This window comes from Convolutriloba macropyga, chromosome 5 (genome assembly GCF_964194025.1).
Source record: "Convolutriloba macropyga chromosome 5, txConMacr16.3, whole genome shotgun sequence".
Lineage (NCBI taxonomy): Eukaryota > Metazoa > Xenacoelomorpha > Acoela > Convolutidae > Convolutriloba > Convolutriloba macropyga.
This window is the reverse complement of record NC_134472.1, coordinates 37527497-37545889: the sequence shown is the minus strand read 5'-3', so window position 1 is coordinate 37545889 and position 18393 is coordinate 37527497. Positions and strand designations below refer to the sequence as shown.

Genomic DNA, 18393 nt, shown 5'->3' with positions numbered 1-18393 from the left:
TTAACAGTGTCGGAAAATACACCTTGACGAGTCGTTTCCAGAAATGATTAACCATTTGCTGCACATTCTTCCAAAACTTGAAGCTGGCGAGATCTTGACTGTAGAACTTTCATGGTGGGAGAGTGTTGAATAGTCTGTTGATCAGAAAAAGATTTGGCGTGAGTGGCATTTCATTTTCTTGAAGCTCAGCGACAATCGTTAGTGTTTTGAAGTTCAATATCGACCAAAATTGTCCTGAACACAACAAGCGACATTCTTCTGTAGCCTAAAAGCATCAATAGTGAAGAGTGCGTTTCGCGGTCTGGATCAAGCACTCCAAATACCGCCAAAATGATGTCCACAGGGAGGGTTGAACTTTCAGGTTCTGTTCGTTGCTGCCATTGCTTTGTAGATTTTGTTTTTGTTGATACAGTTCACACATTTTTTTAGTTCATCAGATGCACCTATAAATGTCTTGCCATTGTCACTGAGCATTGTTGTTGGCTGGCATCTGCGGCTTACAAAACGTCGATAGGCGTTTAGAAAAATGTCAGTGTCGAGATCGGGACAAGCTTCTAGATGAACACACCAAGTAAACAGGCAGGTGAGGATGAGGCCGTTGTGTTTTTCATTCTGTCCTTTGGCATCTTCTATATAAAAGAGTCCAAAAAAGTCGACTTTTTTCACCAAAGGATACTTGGCTGAGTCCGTCAGGAAACGACAGGCAGGTAGGGGAGTCATGACAGGTTGAATCTTTTGAGCGGCAAATCGTCTGCAGAGAAAACATCTGAACTTTGTACCCAAAAAAGTTTTTATGAGAACAATGATGTGGTATCTTTGCTGCACAAAAGCTTTCACTCGCTCTGTTCCTTGGTGAACGCAAATGTTGTCCGCATGCTCTATATAGACTCTCGCTATCTTGTCTTTTGCGTCCAGTATAATCGGAAACTTTTCGACTTCGAGGTTATCTGGCGCAAATTTTATTCTTTCGCATGAAGAAATGATTCCATAGATGTCCAATATTGGGTTGAGCGAACGGATTTTACACTCTGCAGCTATCCTGTAACCGCGTTTCAGGGCTTGGTTGGTTGAGAAGAAGAAACGCTGCTGTGACATTTTGATCAGCCGATTTCTTGCAAGATTGACGTCCTCTGTTATATACTTATATACTGCTGATCTTTAGACCTTTGCTTTTTGACTCGAAAGACCAAAATGAAAACTGTTGCTAAAGTCAGGAGTAAATTGTTCCAAGTTGCAAACCATGTCGAGTCGATTATTTGCTCCGACAAACTGCGTGAAATTTTATGCGGTGCTAACACATGCTTTGAAGAGTTTTCAGGAGCGCTGTTCTGATTTGTGGAAAGAAATGCTGGCGCTGTTAGGCACTTGGCTGAAATTGTCACTGGATTGATACCACCGGTACCGTGGTCAGCAGGTTCTTTGGTGGTAACGAGTTTTCATTGGTAAGCATCCGTTGAAGCAAGGATTTCTTTGAGGCGATTCGCAACAAAAACAGGTTGTTTCATGATTGTGGATAACCAGTCAACTACTACTTGACTATCTGTCCAGAGTATAGAGCGCGTAATGTGAAAACATGACTCTTTCATAATGTTTGAAAGAAGGCAAACTCCAATTACTACGGCTTCCAATTCTAATCTGGATATGCTGACTAGTTTTATTGGGACAATTTGCATTTGCATTTTAAGAAACAAGTTTCAACATCAGTTGCTAAGTTAGGAACTGTTTTCAGGAACTGACTGCAACTACTACAGTTGAGACGACGACAATTATATGGACTTCATTTTCACTTTCTGTTTAATGGCAACTCTTATTGAGAGTTCTATTCAATGTTACTTCTGGAGAAGGCAGGTAGGAATACAAATTCTTTTGAAGTGCTTTAACTACTTGAGGGGCAATTTTTTTCGTCTGATTTTTCCCTAGATTCCAGAATTCTTGAAGAATTTTTTTAATACGGATCGTTGATGGCGACATTATCCCTATTGGGCCGAAGATCGAGGAGACAAGACTAATGATCTTACGTTGAGTGTACGCTGAAGCATCGTTTGGGAAATCAAGTTTCATAAGAAAGCAATCTTTTTCAAGATTAAACACCAAGAATTCTAAAAACATCCGTCTGGTTGTTTTTGTCTTCTGGGGGGATTTGGTTTAGGCCTAGAGAGCTGTTTGAAACAGATTTTGTGAGTCAAAACCCACCTGTTTGCAGACAATGTTTTATGTCAAGAACTGCCATACAGGTGTATTCTTCTGTTGCATGTGATTGGAAGTAGTCATCCATGAAAACTGCTTTCTGACGGCTTTGAGGGCTTCTGGGGATTGTTGACTGTTATCTTTGGCACAATTGTTAAGAACGTAAATTGCGCACGAAGTCCAGCAATTTGTTCTAAAGATTAGTCTGGTAACTTGGTACTGTTGTATCTGATTGCCTGCTAACCAGAGAAACCAAAGAGCAGATTGATCAATATGATGGATGGCGATTTGCATAAACATGTCTTCGATGTCCGCAACGACTGCAACGGCATGTTCTCGACATCTCATCAGGACACCTAAAAGGATATTTAGGAGATGTGGTCCTGTATAAAAGTTTGAAATAAGAAACTGACCGCGGACTATTGATGCTGGATTTTCCAACTCTGCGGACTTTTCCGGGCTTATTGATATTTTTCACAGGATGGTACCAAATTCTGAGGTTGAGAATGTTGCATTTCCACAGCTTGACATAGTTTTTCTCAAGGTCTGTAAAGAGAGTCTTACTGCATTTCTTTTTAAACAAAGGTTTACGCTGAAGGAGTGTGTTGAGTTAAAGTTTTTTACTTGGTTCAGTGCACAATTTAAGTTGTTCTCCAACTTTATTTCTGATTTCCAGTGCAGTTTGATTTCATATCTCTCACCATTGTGATTAATGGAGTTTTTCAAAATATCAATAAACTGTTCTGCTTGTTTTGTGCAATCTTGTTCAGGATTTTCCTGAATGCCATCTGTTTCAATATTCCAGAACTGTTGAACAAGTTCGTCAAGTTCAGGTTCATCTGTTCTGTTTCTTGACTCATGGAAAAGAAATGTCTTCTTCTGCAAACTTGCGGGCTGCTGATTGGTGGCAGAGATACAATTCTCATATCCACCGGCGAGGGTCCAAACAAGTTTATTTTTCACACCAAACAGTTGATTTTGATTGCCTGGTATAACATGTGTAGGTTAGCTGAATGAAATTGCGTTAACACCGAGGAGGGCGCAGATTTTGCCATCGGCAATATTTGGGAAATGTATTGGAGCAAACTGTTGAAAGCATCACAACCGGGATAAAGTTCGAATATTTGTGCGGTTGCGACGTTCAGGGACGGGATACTGATCGTTCGAGAGAGTAAAAACGATATTTCAGTTGACTTATACAGAGTTATTGTGACTGGCTCAACAATTTTTGAGAGGGACATGCTGTTCTCTGTATTGAGAAATTGTAGTGGTACTGACCGTTGAGTTCCACGGAGAAGCTCAAAAAATTCAGCTATGGCGTCCAATACGAAGCTGAATTGGCTACCGGGGTCTATGAGAGCGTAGGCATCGATTGCTTTATTCCCTTTGATGAATTAAACAGAAATAAACTGCAATTGCTCATACCAATTCTTGGGGGGCTCTGAGCATTGGCTAATGCTGAACGATTGGTTAAATGCATTGCCGTTTCTATTATGTCTTTGTACGTTTTGCTGGCTTTAGTTGTTGAAAGTTTGGCCATAACGGCTGATGGGGCTTTGTTTGTTTGACTTTCCAGTTGAGAAGATGTATATGGAGTCTTACTTGAAGCTTTACTACTAGACGAAGCTGTTGGATTGCTGCAAGAAAAAACTTCAGTAGAAAAGGCTGCTGTAGGGCGTTTTTTGATTTGCTTGGCAGGATCAAGAAAAGTTGTGTGATTGCATCCACAGCAAACCTGACAACGTTTTTGCGATGGGCACGAATGTTTGTGTGTTTGTTGCTCAAGCATTTGTACACAAATTGTTCCAGCTGAAAAGGTTATATCAAATACCTGGTGAGCACAACTAATACTCAGGGCATGTGGCAATGCTTTGTTTTCGTTTACACTTCTCACAAAATCATTTTGTGTTAAATGTTTTATTCGGAAGGTTTTATGAAGTTGACGATGGTTTTTGCTGAGGCCAAAAGTTCCAATGTTTTCTTCTATTTTCTGGTGATGCGTTGTTGATTGACACTGAGAGTTTGTTATTGTATTGCTTGGTTTGCAGGTTGTACGAGGTGACAAACTTTGAGGCTTGAAAACTGATGGTTCTTTGATTGCTTTCTCGAATAACTTTGACATAGATTTGAGCTTGAAGCTGTAACCATTGTTGAAAATCCACAAACATCGAGTCTGAGCTCAGCTCAGTGAGACAATGTTCTGTCCTTTTCAAAACAAATTGATCTCTTTTGTTTTCTCTTTTGCTTTCTTAACGAGTGTTGTAGACTGGAGGTCTGCAGTAAAGCCAAGGTATTGACAGGCTTGCACAACTCTTTTCAAAAATGAGGAAAAGGGAAGGTAGCTTTGCTTGTTTTGATAGTTCATTTGCCGGTGTTCGAGCTCTTTAATGAACGCATTAACAATTATAGTATGATCATCGAAATGTCGGATTAGTTCACTCAGTGCTGTCTGATAATAAGATGGATCGCAGGAGTAAGCATGAATCAAGTCTTTTGCTTTCCCACTTACAGAATTCTGCAAGTAGGTTATACGATGCGTGTCTGTAATGGAGGTGTTGTTGTGAACCATTTTTTTGAAGTTATTGATCCATTCGTGAAAGTGGATAGGGTTACATGGAAATTTTGAAGTTTCAGTGGTGGCAATTTGATTGGATGTTTGAAATCAACAATTTCTTCCTCCTGTATTACATTAGAATTCGAGTATACTGAGCTCATGTGTTGATTGACATTGTGTAATAAACTTTAGTTGATAAAATGCAGGCTCAATTGATTTTGTCCAGCAGGATTTAGCTGTTGATTAATGCACTTTGGGGGATGGATCGTGGAAGTTACTGAAGCTTGAAAGTTCTACGAAACTTGAGAGCTAAGTACAACCTGGTTGTTGCACAACTGACTGGGTTGTGCCACATATTGATTAACTGGGAAAGTGCTGGTGAGGCTGTATTGACTGTTCACATTTAGTGGAAATTGCAGAGGAGCTGCAATTACGTTTGATAGTGAAGCTACCTGGATTGACAGAACATTAGAAGCTGCAGGATTTAAGACGGTAATTTGATGCTGTTCCTCTATCAGGGAAACGGTAATTGAAAGCACATTTGCGGAATACACCCCAGTTATAGTATCAATACAATGGTTGGATTGTAGGCAATTGTTTTCTGCAACTGTTTTATCATTGTTACTTGGAAGATGTGAGGTTTTGTTTTCCACTATGGGTAATCAGGGGAGGTTTTGCAGATTACAGTTTAACAGTTGACTATCAATTTTGCCATTTGTTCCTATTTGAACTTGAGAAGGTCCAAAATTCCATTGCATGTTGGTAAAATAACATAATGGGGATTTCTGTTGGTATTTGAATCCTGATAGTTTCTTTGGCAAGTTTAATTTAAAGTCTTTCTCAAATGCCAAGTTTTGGGCAAGTTGACCACCTGCATTCAATTGAAGAGTTAAATCATTCAAATTGAAAGGGTTTGAAAGTAAGTGATTACTTGAAAGGTTCAAATTTTGGAGTGGAGGCAAAAGGTTCTGCTACGTGTTGAAGTTGTCACACCAGTTGAATTGAGCAGTTTCATTTTCGCGGAAATCTCTATTTACAAGATGGAGGCAATTATCAGCTCCCCTGATTTTGTTAGAGATGTGATTTTTTGGCCAGTCTCTTTGTCTGAGCATGTAATGGGATTCGGAGTATTTGATTGGTTTTCAAGGTTATTTTTCGATTTTAGAAGACTTTCATGAATTTCCTTTATAGGATTTTTCTGATGGGCTTCAAGCACATGTTGAATTTGAGGTCCTGTTTCTTTAGATGGAAGCAGAAACGGTGGTGGTTGCATTGGCCGTGGTGGTATTGGAGGCGGTTAATTGAAGATGTTGCTGCGGGTCTGCTTTTCTTCTAAAGCGCGCTGATGCTGGATTTGTTCGTTGTCGTCAGTGGGCGCAAGTGTGGAATGCCGAGACAAATTTGTTCTGCTGGAGATCAAGCTGACCTCATTATCATTACTAATGCCACTGGAAGACTGACTGAGCTGGCCATCATCGTCCAAGAGATCGACTTGAAGTTCCATTTCATTGGGGCGAGTTATTAGTGTTATTTGCCTATTCAATATTGATGATGCAGTGCTTTGATGTGTCTGTGGTCTCAATATTTCTTCTGAGAGTTTGATTAGCTCTGTTTCCTGGCCTTTGGTTTTGTTGATTATCAAAAACAATTGTCTGAACTCTTTTTCTGCTCCACAGTTTTCTCAAGGCGGTCGAGCAGTTTCTTCATTGACATTTATGTGTCGCTTTGAACATATTGATGGCAAGCTGCCATTCAGCGCTGTTTTGCTTGGACATCTTGTTGGCTGTTGCTTTTCTGCAGCTGATTGTTGATGCCGTTGGTGAAGAAGCTCGTTACTGAATTTGAAAAACGGCTTTGAAAACAGGAGCGACGCAAATTTTTGATTCAAGAAATTTGTCTAAGGTGTCAAGGCGATTGATCCTAGTTTTTTCTTGTTCAAAAGACCAGCGACGCAACTTTCCTCAACAACTGATGTCCTAAAATTTATTTTGTTTGCTAAAGCTAGCTTTTTTGCACGAAAAAAACTTGAAAGTTTTTCCGAACCTTCGCCTTAATCGACATTTGTTCATTAGAAATAATTCCTTGTTTTTTTGAATAAACACAAGTTTTGCTTATTTATTTGACAGTTTTTACTAAAAAGATTGGCTACTGTGGTTGACAGCAAAATTGTGCTTTGCTATAATTATGCAGTTGAACCAATATTAGACCAGAACTCAAATAATTGCTAATTTAGAGTCTTTTTTCATGACAACTTCAAGAAACCGGTCTGTTTCTCTCAAATAGAAATAAATTAGCAACCCGAAGGCTTATGAAACTACCAGACAAGTTTTTCGTTAACTTCCTAACACTAACCATACATTATGATATACAAATACCTCTCAGAGTTTTTGGCAAACATAGAACTTTGTGAAACCTGTTTTTTTTCTACGAGTTTTTTGATGTTGTAAGGGGAAAGATTTTTAAAAAATGCAAAAATGCGATGCAATTAGGCATCATGAGTTATGGGAGGGCTGGTGAATGCTAGAAATTTGCAGAAACGAGCCACATTGTGGAAAACTTTTGAAATTTTTCGGATTTTGTCTTTTTTTCGGGTTTTGCGAAAACTTTTTTGTTTTCTTTAAAACTCTGTGACTTAACATGCTGTTTTCTACTCTCTGTTCGTTTTCTATAGTATGCATTGACATTAGTAAACGTTCAAAACTCTCTTCGACAGATAACGTCTGAGGTCTGCCTTTCAAAAATTTTCTGGTGACTATTGAGCCAATTTTCTTCGAAAACTCTTCTTCTGCTCATGGTAACGTCTGAAACCATTGGGGATAAAGGGTTTTGTAAACAGCAACGTCTGAGACCGAGGACATCGGCAAAAATCAGGTTTTGGAAATTTTCAAAAAAAATCAAAGTTGTAGTTTTTTTCGTCAAATGAAATTTTTGATTTTTGTTGTGGCGCCTACTGGTGACGCTGTCCTTATACTGGTGACGCTGTCAAACTGACTGACAATAACTTGTTTAAGCAGTTGTTTTGTGGCTTATTCGTCAATTCAAGTGAATATGTATTCAGAAAATTGAAATGTGTTTTTTGAATTTCCTGTTTTCGAAAAAAAATTTTCGGACATTTCTTATTTCTATGATACTGATTTGATAAATTGATGGAATCGGCTTTCTGTTTCATTGAAAAGCAATTCAAAAGATTGGTTAACTGATTTTTTTTTGCAATTCAAACGGTTATGGAGTCAAAATAATAAATTTTCTTTTAAATGTTCTGAAAACAAAATTTTTTTTCTGACATTTCTTATTTATATGATAATGATTTGATAAATTGATGGAAGTGGCTTTTGGTTCGATTCAAAACCAATTCAAAACAGTGGTTTAATATTTTATTCCGCAATTCAAAAGGATATGTAGTCAAAATATTAAATTGTGTTTTTTGAATTTTCTGAATTTAAAATTTTTTTCTGACATTTCTTATTTACATGATACTGATAGGATATATCGATGAACGTGGCTTTTTGTTTGCTGCCAAATCAATTCTAAACTGTGGTTTAATGATTTATTCCGCGCGTTCAAATGTATATAGAGTCAGAAAATCAAAATAGGTTTTTTCGATTTTTCTGATATAGGGAACATTTCTCTGATTTTTGTGTTTTTTTTTCGCAGATATTTTTTAAAAGTTAGAAAATCGCCTTTACGCGCTTTTAAAACAACCAAACTAGTCAACGTTTATCAATTGAGGTGTTATAGTAACAAAAAAGGTTTTTTTGGGTGACCAATTTCAATTTTTTGGATCTTGGATGGATCTAATCGGGGAACGGGACATCAGAGGTAACATCTGAGACCTGGGGTGGATTTCTGCTGGTGACGTCTGAAACCAGTAAAAAACCTAGATCCTATCGTCAATGAAGAACTTGGCTTCGTCGCTGAAAAAATTGTCTTTCCTTTTCTGTGTTTTTTCTGTGTCTTGTCTGTGTCCTATGAAACTATTTGCCAGTAACAGGGGAGACTTTCGTCCTCAAAAATGTTTAGGAGAAAGAAGGTAGGTTTTGTTCTTTGAACGAGGGGTAAAACATAAAATGTACGAGAGTGTAGATAAAGATTCACTTACATAGTTCTAGACATTCAAGTTTACCAAGTTTGTGTGTCTGTTTTAAGTTGCGGGAGCAAGCAACTCGTTTTTGCGGCGATAAGGACAAAATTCAATGTTTTTTCAAGATTCATTTCTGACTAGATTGTGGCTTAACACTACTTCAGCTGAGCTTGTTTAGCTGTAAATAAAGTTATCTAACCCAGGATGAGTTCCTTTAGCTAACCCACAACAACCATGGACCAGACGGACTTGAGTTGCGATAAGGGGTCCAGACCGAGCAGCCCAAAAATCAGTTATGGGCCAGACCGAACAGACTTTGACGACCCTGGGACAGGCATAATAGACTTTGACAACCCTGGGCCAGACCTAACAGACTCAGGGCCACACTCTGGGCCAGACCAAACAGACCCATGCCAAAAATTGCGCTAAAAATTGACATCTGTATTCGAATCTTTTCCTAGCGTCCGAATCTAAGTATCCTCGGATGGGTTTCTCTTTTGAGTAATGAGGGATGTTTATTCTTCATATAGGAGTGACTACCAAGATGGTCGTAACCATGCTTGGTTAAATTCGCTTTTATTGCTATTATTAATAACGCAGTTGGGATGTCGGAGCATTAACTAAAAGATTCAATGAGTACAACTCCGATACTTCAAATATCGAATCGATTTGTCTTGTACAGTCACCAATAAACGCTATGCGAAAAACCTAGGGAGATAATATGAAGCTATCTGTTTGTGACATGCCTCCTGCTTTCATCCTTTGGTAACTTTTGCTCACACTATATAATTTCAGAAAACTGTCGATTATTTTCGCGAAATACGAACAAATTTGTTTGTAATATTAGCAGTCGAGTCAGAAAAAAACCGATAATTCGAGCTGTTATCATGACTACAACAAGATGAAAAAGTTCAAAAAGCTGCACTGTAATAACAATGCAATTATCAGTGATTTTAGCTATTTCTTTTGGTTTGTGAAATTCGTAGCTGTTTTTAACCAAAAAGAGTTAATTTCAAAACGGAAGTAAACTTGAATATTAAATGTTCTCTAGGTCGGTTTCAAACATCAGAAAATACTGAACCCAACTTTTCGTCTCCACCTGGATCAATGTACAGCTGTTCAAGCACGAGTCTCCTCTTACGCAACACAAACGACCAAAGTTACGTAATGGCTCTCAAGTTTGACAATCTACAACTTCTTCCATTCTATTCAGTGGATATGATGAGCAATGTTAGTTCAGTTCCGGTGACCCAGTGTATACAAGACGAGTTACCCTCCTTTGGGACTGTCAATGCAACTGTGGCCGTTTCGGTTGCGGCTGTTTGTTCAATTGTGGCATTAGTTGGAATTGTAGCTTTTTTGGTGTACACTAGAGTCAAACGGCATTTGACTGGTTATGACAATTTTGCCAGCAACCAATCGGATTTTCTCTGATTTATGCTAGGAATGTTGCAAAAAATGTTAAATTGGGAATTAAACGTTTGGGATTAAAATGCTTGCTGATTTTGCTTATGTAATCTTCCAAATTTCTGTTATAATTGTATCTCATGTGTAATGCTACTGCTATGCGTTTGCTATGTAAACTGTAAGCACTCGTTGATTATCGCCTAGCACTTTATCAAAAATCTTCCAAAATACAATATTTATAAATTTTCAATTCATGTGAAAAAGTGAATCAAATTTATTTTTCTAAAAAAACATTCTGTAAAAGTATCCAGAAATGTTCCAAAACTTTGCACTCTCCACCACGAAAAATCTCTTAACTTTTTTGCGGACGACCACTCAAGCTTCCCCCAATGATTGTAGAATTTTTATCGTGTAAGATCTGACAAATTTCTGACAAAACCATCAGATCTGATAAGACGTTTATCAGATCTTATACGATAAAAATTCCTCTCATAAGATCTTACACAATAAAAATAATTCTTATAAGATCTTACACGATAAAAATTCCTCTTATAAGATCTCACACGATAAAAATTCCTCTTATAAGATCTTACACGATAAAAATTTCTCTTATAAGATCTTACACGATAAAAATTCCTCTTATAAGATCTCACACGATAAAAATTCCTCTTATAAGATCTTACAGGATAAAAATTCCTCTTATAAGATCGTACACGATAAAAATTCCTCTTATAAGATCTTACACGACAAAAATTCCTCTTATAATATCTTACACGATAAAAATTCCGTCTTATCAGATCTTACACGATAAAATTTCCTCTTATATAAATTCCTGAAGTATGGTATATTCTTCAAATTGAAGACAATTCAGAGTTGCACTCAAGCAGTAGCCGAAAAACTACAGCATGCAACACTTAAGTGTCAGATCAACAAAGAGAAAAATATCTTATACTGTCTTTTAAGACTTATAAGATAAACTAAAAAAGATTATTTGAGTGGCAGGGGCTTTCTCCGAAGCGGTGATTATCAAACTAGGCTGAAATTTTTTTTCAAAGACCAAAACTATCTTGGACTGCTAAGTTTAGCCATAGTACCCAGTTGAAACTCACAATAAAACTGCTGCCAAAACAGAATCAACAAGCATTTTTTGTTTCATAAATGGTTCGCTGACCGACTATTTTTTTACTTTCATAGGACCTTGACTACGTTATACGGTTATATTGAAATAATTCAAACATGTCATATCAGATCTTACACGATAAGAATTCCGTCTTATCAGATCTTACACGATAAAAATTCTGATAAGAGGAATGTTTATCTTATAAGATGTCTTATCAGATCTTACACGACAAAAATTCTGATAAGAGGAACGTTTATCTTATAAGATGTCTTATCAGATCTTACACGATAAAAATTCTGATAAGAGGAATGTTTATCTTATAAGATGTCTTGTCAGATCTTACACGATAAAAATTCCAGAATCACTGGGGTCCGTATGCTTGAATGCCTATAACAATCGCTCTTAAGTTGCGTTCAACTAGACCAAAGAGGACTCGCAATATATTTCTTTCAGTGTCCCAACTGTCTTTTTGACCTCAAACATTGATTCAGAAACCTCAGTCGTCTCTCCCATTTCACCGTGAAATCCAACGCAAACTCAGGAATGTCTTATATTGCTCTCAATATAACATTGAGAGAAATTTAAGACATTCCTGAGCTTGCGTTGGATCTCCTTTGCGTCTGATAATATGTTTTTTACTTGCCATCTTCTCACCACTTTGCAAGTCTGTTTGTTTGAACTCCATCATATCCATTAAGTGACAATACGTCCATAAATGTATCATTGTTCGTCACCCAATCATCTCAGCCAAAGTTTTAGTAAAAATTCGTTTTTTTCCCGTTAAGCGAGATTAGACAAAAAAACGTTTTGGCCAGGCAGAGTCAATACCGGCTCCATTCCAATTTTCAAATTGTTCTTCCTTTTTAGCCTCTGTAAGAGAATGTAGATAAGGATTCAATTACAATGTTCTAGACAGTTTGTTAAGTTTTTTTATATCAGTTTTAAGTTGCGGGAACAACCAACTCGTTTTGGTTGCGATAAGGACAAAAGTCAATGTTTTTTCAAGTTTTACTTCTGACTTGATTGTTGCACGACATGCTACAGGGGAAATAGGAGGCCAACTAACACATCACAGACGTTTGACCAGATCGTCGAAGAGGGTGTAACCCAAGTTGCCTAGAAAACCGTTTCGAAAAAAAAATCAAGAAAAAAATTGGGCTAATCAGCCAAAACGCGTGCGAGCGCGGAGACCGGGCGAACGTACGTGCCGTAAGCCGTTTTCACCTTCACCACACGGTGTTGTCCATCTCGTCCAGGGTAGACTTCGAGAGCACGTCCAAGGGGCCAAATTCCACGTGGAGTCATATATTTCAGAATCCAAACAATGTCGTTGACTCTCAGTGGTGTTTGACCACTATCGCTCCATTTGGACCTCTTTAACAGTGTCGGAAGATACTCCTTGAAGAGTCGTTTCCAAAAATGGTTGACCAATTGCTGCACATTCTTCCAAGACTTGAAACTGGCGGGTTCTTGGCTGTCGAACTTTCCTGGTGGGAGAGAATTGAACGGTCTGTTAATCAGAAAATGGTTTGGCGTGAGAGGCATTTCATTTTCCGGAAGGTCAGCGACAATCGTTAGTGGTCTGGAGTTCAATATAGCTTCGGTCTCGACCAGAATTGTCCTGAACACATCAAGCGACAATCTTCTGGAGCCTAGAATGATCAAAAGAGTGCGTTTCGCGGTCTGGATCAAGCGCTCCCAAACACCGCCAAAATGAGGTCCATAGGGAGGATTGAACTTCCAGGTTGTGTTCGTTGCTGCCATTGCTTTGTAGATTTTGTCGTTGTCGAGACGTTTCACAGATCTTTTTAGTTCCTCAGATGCACCAATAAATGTCTTGCCATTGTCACTAAGCATTATTGTTGGCTGACATCTGCGGCTTACAAAACGTCGATAAGCGTTTAGAAAAGTGTCAGTGTTGAGATCGGGACAAGCTTCTAGATGGACACACCTAGTAACCAGGCAAGTGAAGATGAGGCCGTAGTGTTTTTCAATCTGTCCTTTGGCATCTTCTATATAAAAGGGTCCAAAAAAGTCGACTCCGCTGTTCGCGAAAGGATACTGAGTAAAGTCTGTCGGAAAACGGCAGGCAGGAAGGGGAGCCATGACAGGTTGAATGTTTTGAGCGGCAAATCGTCTGCAGAGAAAACATCGGTACTTTATACTCAAAAGTGTTTTCCTGAGGCCAATGATGTGGTATCTTTGCTGCACAAAAGCTTTCACTGGCTCTGTTCCTTGGTGAACGCAAATGTTGTGTGCATGCTCTATATAGAGTCTCGCTATCTTGTCTTTTGCGTGCAGTATAATCGGAAATTTCTCGACTTCGAGGTTATCTGGCGCAAATTGCAATCTTCCGCATGATCGAAGCATTTCATTGTTGTCCAACATTGGGTTGAGCGAACGGATTTTGCTCTTTGAATCTATCCTGGAACCACGTTTCAGGGCTTGGATTGTTGAGAAGAAGAAATTTTGCTGCGACATTTTGATCAGCCGATTTCTTGCAAGAATGACGTCTTCTGTTATATACTGCTGATCTTTAGGCCTTTGTTTTCTAATCCGAAAGACCAAATTGAAGACTGTTGCTAATGTCAGGAGCAACTTGTTCCAAGTTGAGAATCGTGTCGGGTCGATTATTTGCTCCGACAAATTGCGTGAAATTTCATGCGTTGCTAACACATGCTTTGGAGAGTTTTCAGGAGCACTGAGCCTTCTTGTGGAAAGAAATGCTGGCGCTGTTAGCCACTTGGCTGGTATTTCGTCTGGATTGAGACCACGGGTCCCGTGGTCAGCTGGATTTTCTTTGGTGGTAACGTGTTTCCATTGGTAAGCACCAGTTGATGCAAGGTTTTCTTTGAGGCGATTCGCAACAAAAACAGGTTGTTTCTTGGTTGTGGATAACCAGTCAAGTACTACTTGACTATCTGTCCAGAGTGTGGAACGAGTAATGTGAAACGATGACTCTTTCATGATGGTTGAAAGGATGCGCACTCCGATGACTGCGGCTTCCAACTCTAATTTGGGTATGCTGATTTGTTTAATTGGAGCAACTTTGCATTTGCCTATTACGTAGCAAGTTTCAACGTCAGTGGCTAAGTTAGGAACTGTTTTCAAGTATGCAACGGCTGCAACTGCTACAGCTGAGGCGTCGACAAATACATGGATTTCATTTTCACTTTCTGGTGAATGGCAACTCTTATTGAGAGTTCTGTTCAATGTCACTTCTTGTGAAGAAAAGTAAAAGTCCAAACTCTTTTGAAGTGGTTTAACTACTTGAGGGGCAATTTGTTCATCCCATTTTTTCCCAAGTTTCCACAGTTCTTGAAGAACTATTTTGAAACGGATCGTTGATGGCGACATTATCCCAATTGGGTCGAAGATCGAGGAGACAAGACTAAAGATCTTACGTTGAGTGTACGCTGAGGCATCTTTTGGGAAATCAGCGAGAGGTTTCATAAGAAAACAGTCTTTCTCAAGATTCCATTTAACACCAAGAACTCGAACAATATCTGTCTGGTTGTCTTTGTCTTCTGGAGGTATTTGGTTTAGAACTATAGAGCTATTTGAAACAAATTTTGTGAGTCGAAACCCACCTGTTTTTAGACAATGTTTTGTTTGAAGAACTGCCTTACAAGCGTCTGTTTCGGTTGCATGTGATTGGATGTAGTCATCCATGTAAAAGTGCTTTCTGACTGCTTTGAGGGCCTCTGGGAAAAGTTGAATGTTCTCTTTGGCACAATGGTTAAGAACGTATATTGCACACGAAGGCGAGCAATTTGCTCCAAAGATGAGTCTGGTAAATTGGTATTGTTGTATCTGATTGTCTGCTAACCAGAGAAACCGATGAGCCGATTGATCAATCTGATGGATGGCGATTTGCATAAACATGCCTTCGATGTCCGCAAGGACTGCAACGTGATGTTCTCGAAATCTCATCAGGACCCCTAAAAGGTTATTGAGGAGATCGGGTCCTGTGAGAAGGTTTGAATTAAGCGATTGGCCGCGGAATTTTGAAGCGGCATTTGCAACTCGGCGGACTTTTCCTGGCTTGTTGATATTTTCCACAGGATGGTGTGGCAGGTACCAAATTCTGTCTGGTTGAGGATCTAGCATTTCCACCGGTTTGACATAGTTTTTCTCAAGGTCTGTCAAGAGAGTCTTATTGTATGTTTCTTGCAACAAAGTTTTACGCTGAAGGCGTGTGTTGAGGCTTTTGACTTGGTTCAGTGCAGAATAGAAGTTGTTTTCCAACTTTATTTCTGATTTCCAGGGCAATTTGATTTCATATCTCTCACCATTGTGATTGATAGAGTTCTTCAAAATATCAAAAAACTGTTCTTCTTGTTTTGTGTAAACTTTTTTACGGTCTTTCTGAATGCCATCTGCTTCAATACTCTAGAACTGTTGAACAAGTTCGTCAAGTCCGGGTTCATCTGTTCTGTTTCTTGACACATGGAAAATAAATTTCTTCTTCTGCTGACTTGCGGGCTGCTGAGTGGTTGCTGAGATACGGTTCTCATATTCAACGGCGAGGGTCCAACCAAGTTTAGTTTTCACACCAAACGGTTGATTTTGATTGCCAGGTATAACATGTGTAGGGTAGGTGAATGCGAATGCATTAACACCGAGGAGGGCGCCGATTCTGCCATCGGCAATATTTGGGAAATGAATATGGCGCAAACTGTTGAAGGCATCACAAATTTGATTAAGTTCAAAAACTTTTGCAGCTGCGACGTTCAGGGACGGGGTGCTGAACGTTCGAGAGAGTTCAAACGATATTTCAGTTGACTTGTATGGAGTTATTGTGACTGGCTCAACAATTTTTGAGAGGGACATGCTGTTCTCTGTATTGAGAAATTGTAGTGGTACTGACTGCTGAGTTTCACGGGGAAGCTCAAGAAATTCAGCTATGGCGTCCAATACAAAGCTGAATTGGCTACCGGGATCTATGAGGGCGTAGGTATCGAATGCTTTATCCCCCTTGAGGAACGAAACCGGAATAAGCTGCAATTGCTCATACCAATTTTTCGGTGCTTCTGAACACTGGTTAATGCTGAACGATTGGTTAATTGCATTGCCATTTAAATTACGTCGTTGCACGTTTTGATGGCTTTGGTTGTTGAAAGTTTGGCCATAACGGCTGTTGGGGGCTTTGTTTGTTCGACTTTTCTGTTGAGAAGATGTTTTTGGATTTTGACTTGAATCGTTACTACTAGAAGAAGCTGTTGGATTGCTACCAGAAACAACTTCAGTAGAAAAGGCTGCTGTAGGGCGCTTGATTTGCTTGGCAGGATCATGAAGAGTTGTGTGGTGGAATCCACTGCAAACCTGACATCGTTTTTGCGATGGGTACGATTGTTTGTACACAAATTGCTTTGGCTGACAAGGTTGTATCGATCACCTGGTGAGCACAACTGATACTCAGGGCAAGTGGCAATGCTGTGTTCTTGTTTGCACTTCTCGCAAGATCGTTTTGTGTTAAAGGTTTTATTCGGAACGTTTTGTGAAGTTGACGGTTGTTTTTGCTGAGGCGCAAAGTTCCAATGTTTTCTACTGTTTTCCACTGATGCGTTGTTGACTGACAATGGGAGGTTGCTTTTGTATGGTTTGGTTTGTAGGTTGTTCAAGTTGACAAATTTTGAGGCTTGAGAACTGATGGTTCTTTGATTGCTTTCTCGACTCACTTTGTCGTAGATTTGAGCTTGGATATCTAACCATTGTTGAAAATCGACGAGAGTCGGGTCTGAGCTGAGCTCGGTAAGACAATGTTCAGTCCATTAAGAACCAAATGATGTGGTGTTTTCTCTTTGGCCTTCTTAATGAGTGTTGTAGACTGGAGGTCTGCTGTAAATCCAAGGTATTGGAAGGCTTGCACAAGTCTTTTCAAAAATGAGGAAAAGGCAATGAAGCTTTGCTTGTTTTGGAAGTTCATTTGCCAGTTTTCGAGCTGGTTAATGAACGCATTAACAACTATAGTACGATCACCGAAATGTCGGATTAGTTCATTCAGTGCTGTCTGATAATAAGATGGATCGCAGGAGTAAGCATGAATCAAGTCCTTTGCTTTCCCACTTACAGAATTCTGCAAGTAGGTTATACGATGCGTGTCTGTAATGGAAGTGTTGTTGTGAGTCATTGTGTTGAAGTTATTGATCCACTCGTGAAAATGAATAGGGTTACCATTGAAATTTTGAAGTTTCAGAGGTGGCAATTTGATTGAATGTTTGAAATCATTATTTCCTCTTTCCTGTGTTACATTAGTGTTCGAGTGTACTGAGCTAATATGTTGATTGACAGTGGGTAGTGAACTCTGGTTGATTAGAGGCTGGCTGAACTGATTTTGTCCAACAGGATTTAGCTGTTGATTAATGCACATTGGGCCATGGACCGTGGAAGTTACTGGGGCTTGAAGGTTCGATTGAAGTTGAGAGCCAGGAATAAACTGGTTGTTACACAACTGACTGGGCTGTGCCATACTTTGATTAATTGAGAAGCCTGTGCTGACGAGGCCCTGTTGACTGTTCACAGGTTGTGGAAATTGCAGAGGAGCTGCAATTACGTTTGATTCTGAAGCTACCTGGTTTGGCTGAAAATTAGGGGCTGCAGGATTTAACACGGTATTTTGATGCGGTTGTTCCATGAGTTGCATGATAATTGGCGGGACACTTGTGGATTGTACCCCAGTTATAGGATTAATACATTGATTGGATTGTAGGCAATCGTTTTCTAAGACCCTTTTATCAGTTTTACTTGGAAGATGTGAGGTTCTGTTTGCCACTGTGGGTAAACAGGGGAGTTTTTGCAGATCACAGTTCAACAGTTGACTATCGAGGTATCCATTTGTTCCTATTTGAATTTGAGAAGGTTCAAAATCCTGTTGCAGATTGGGAAAATTATGGTATAGAGGATTTCTGTTGGCAGTTGAATCCTGATTATTGCTTTGATTTGGCAAGTTTAAATTAAAGGTTTTCTCCAATACCGAGTTTTGGGCAAATAGACCATCTGCCTGTAATTGAATAGTTGGATCTGCCAAATTGAAGGGGTTTG

At 39.2% G+C, this 18393-nt stretch overlaps 1 protein-coding gene across 1 annotated transcript in view; it reads left to right on the top strand.

Moving 5' to 3' along the window:
- The window catches only part of LOC142339998 (lysosome-associated membrane glycoprotein 5-like), a 27976-nt gene extending 17497 nt beyond the window's left edge, over positions 1-10479 (top strand). Inside the window, exon 5 of the mRNA XM_075390386.1 lies at positions 9874-10479. Within this exon, the coding sequence (XP_075246501.1) occupies positions 9874-10256 (383 nt within the window). The 3' untranslated portion in view covers positions 10257-10479. The remainder of the gene's footprint in view (positions 1-9873) is intronic.
- The last annotated feature ends 7914 nt before the right edge of the window (positions 10480-18393 follow it).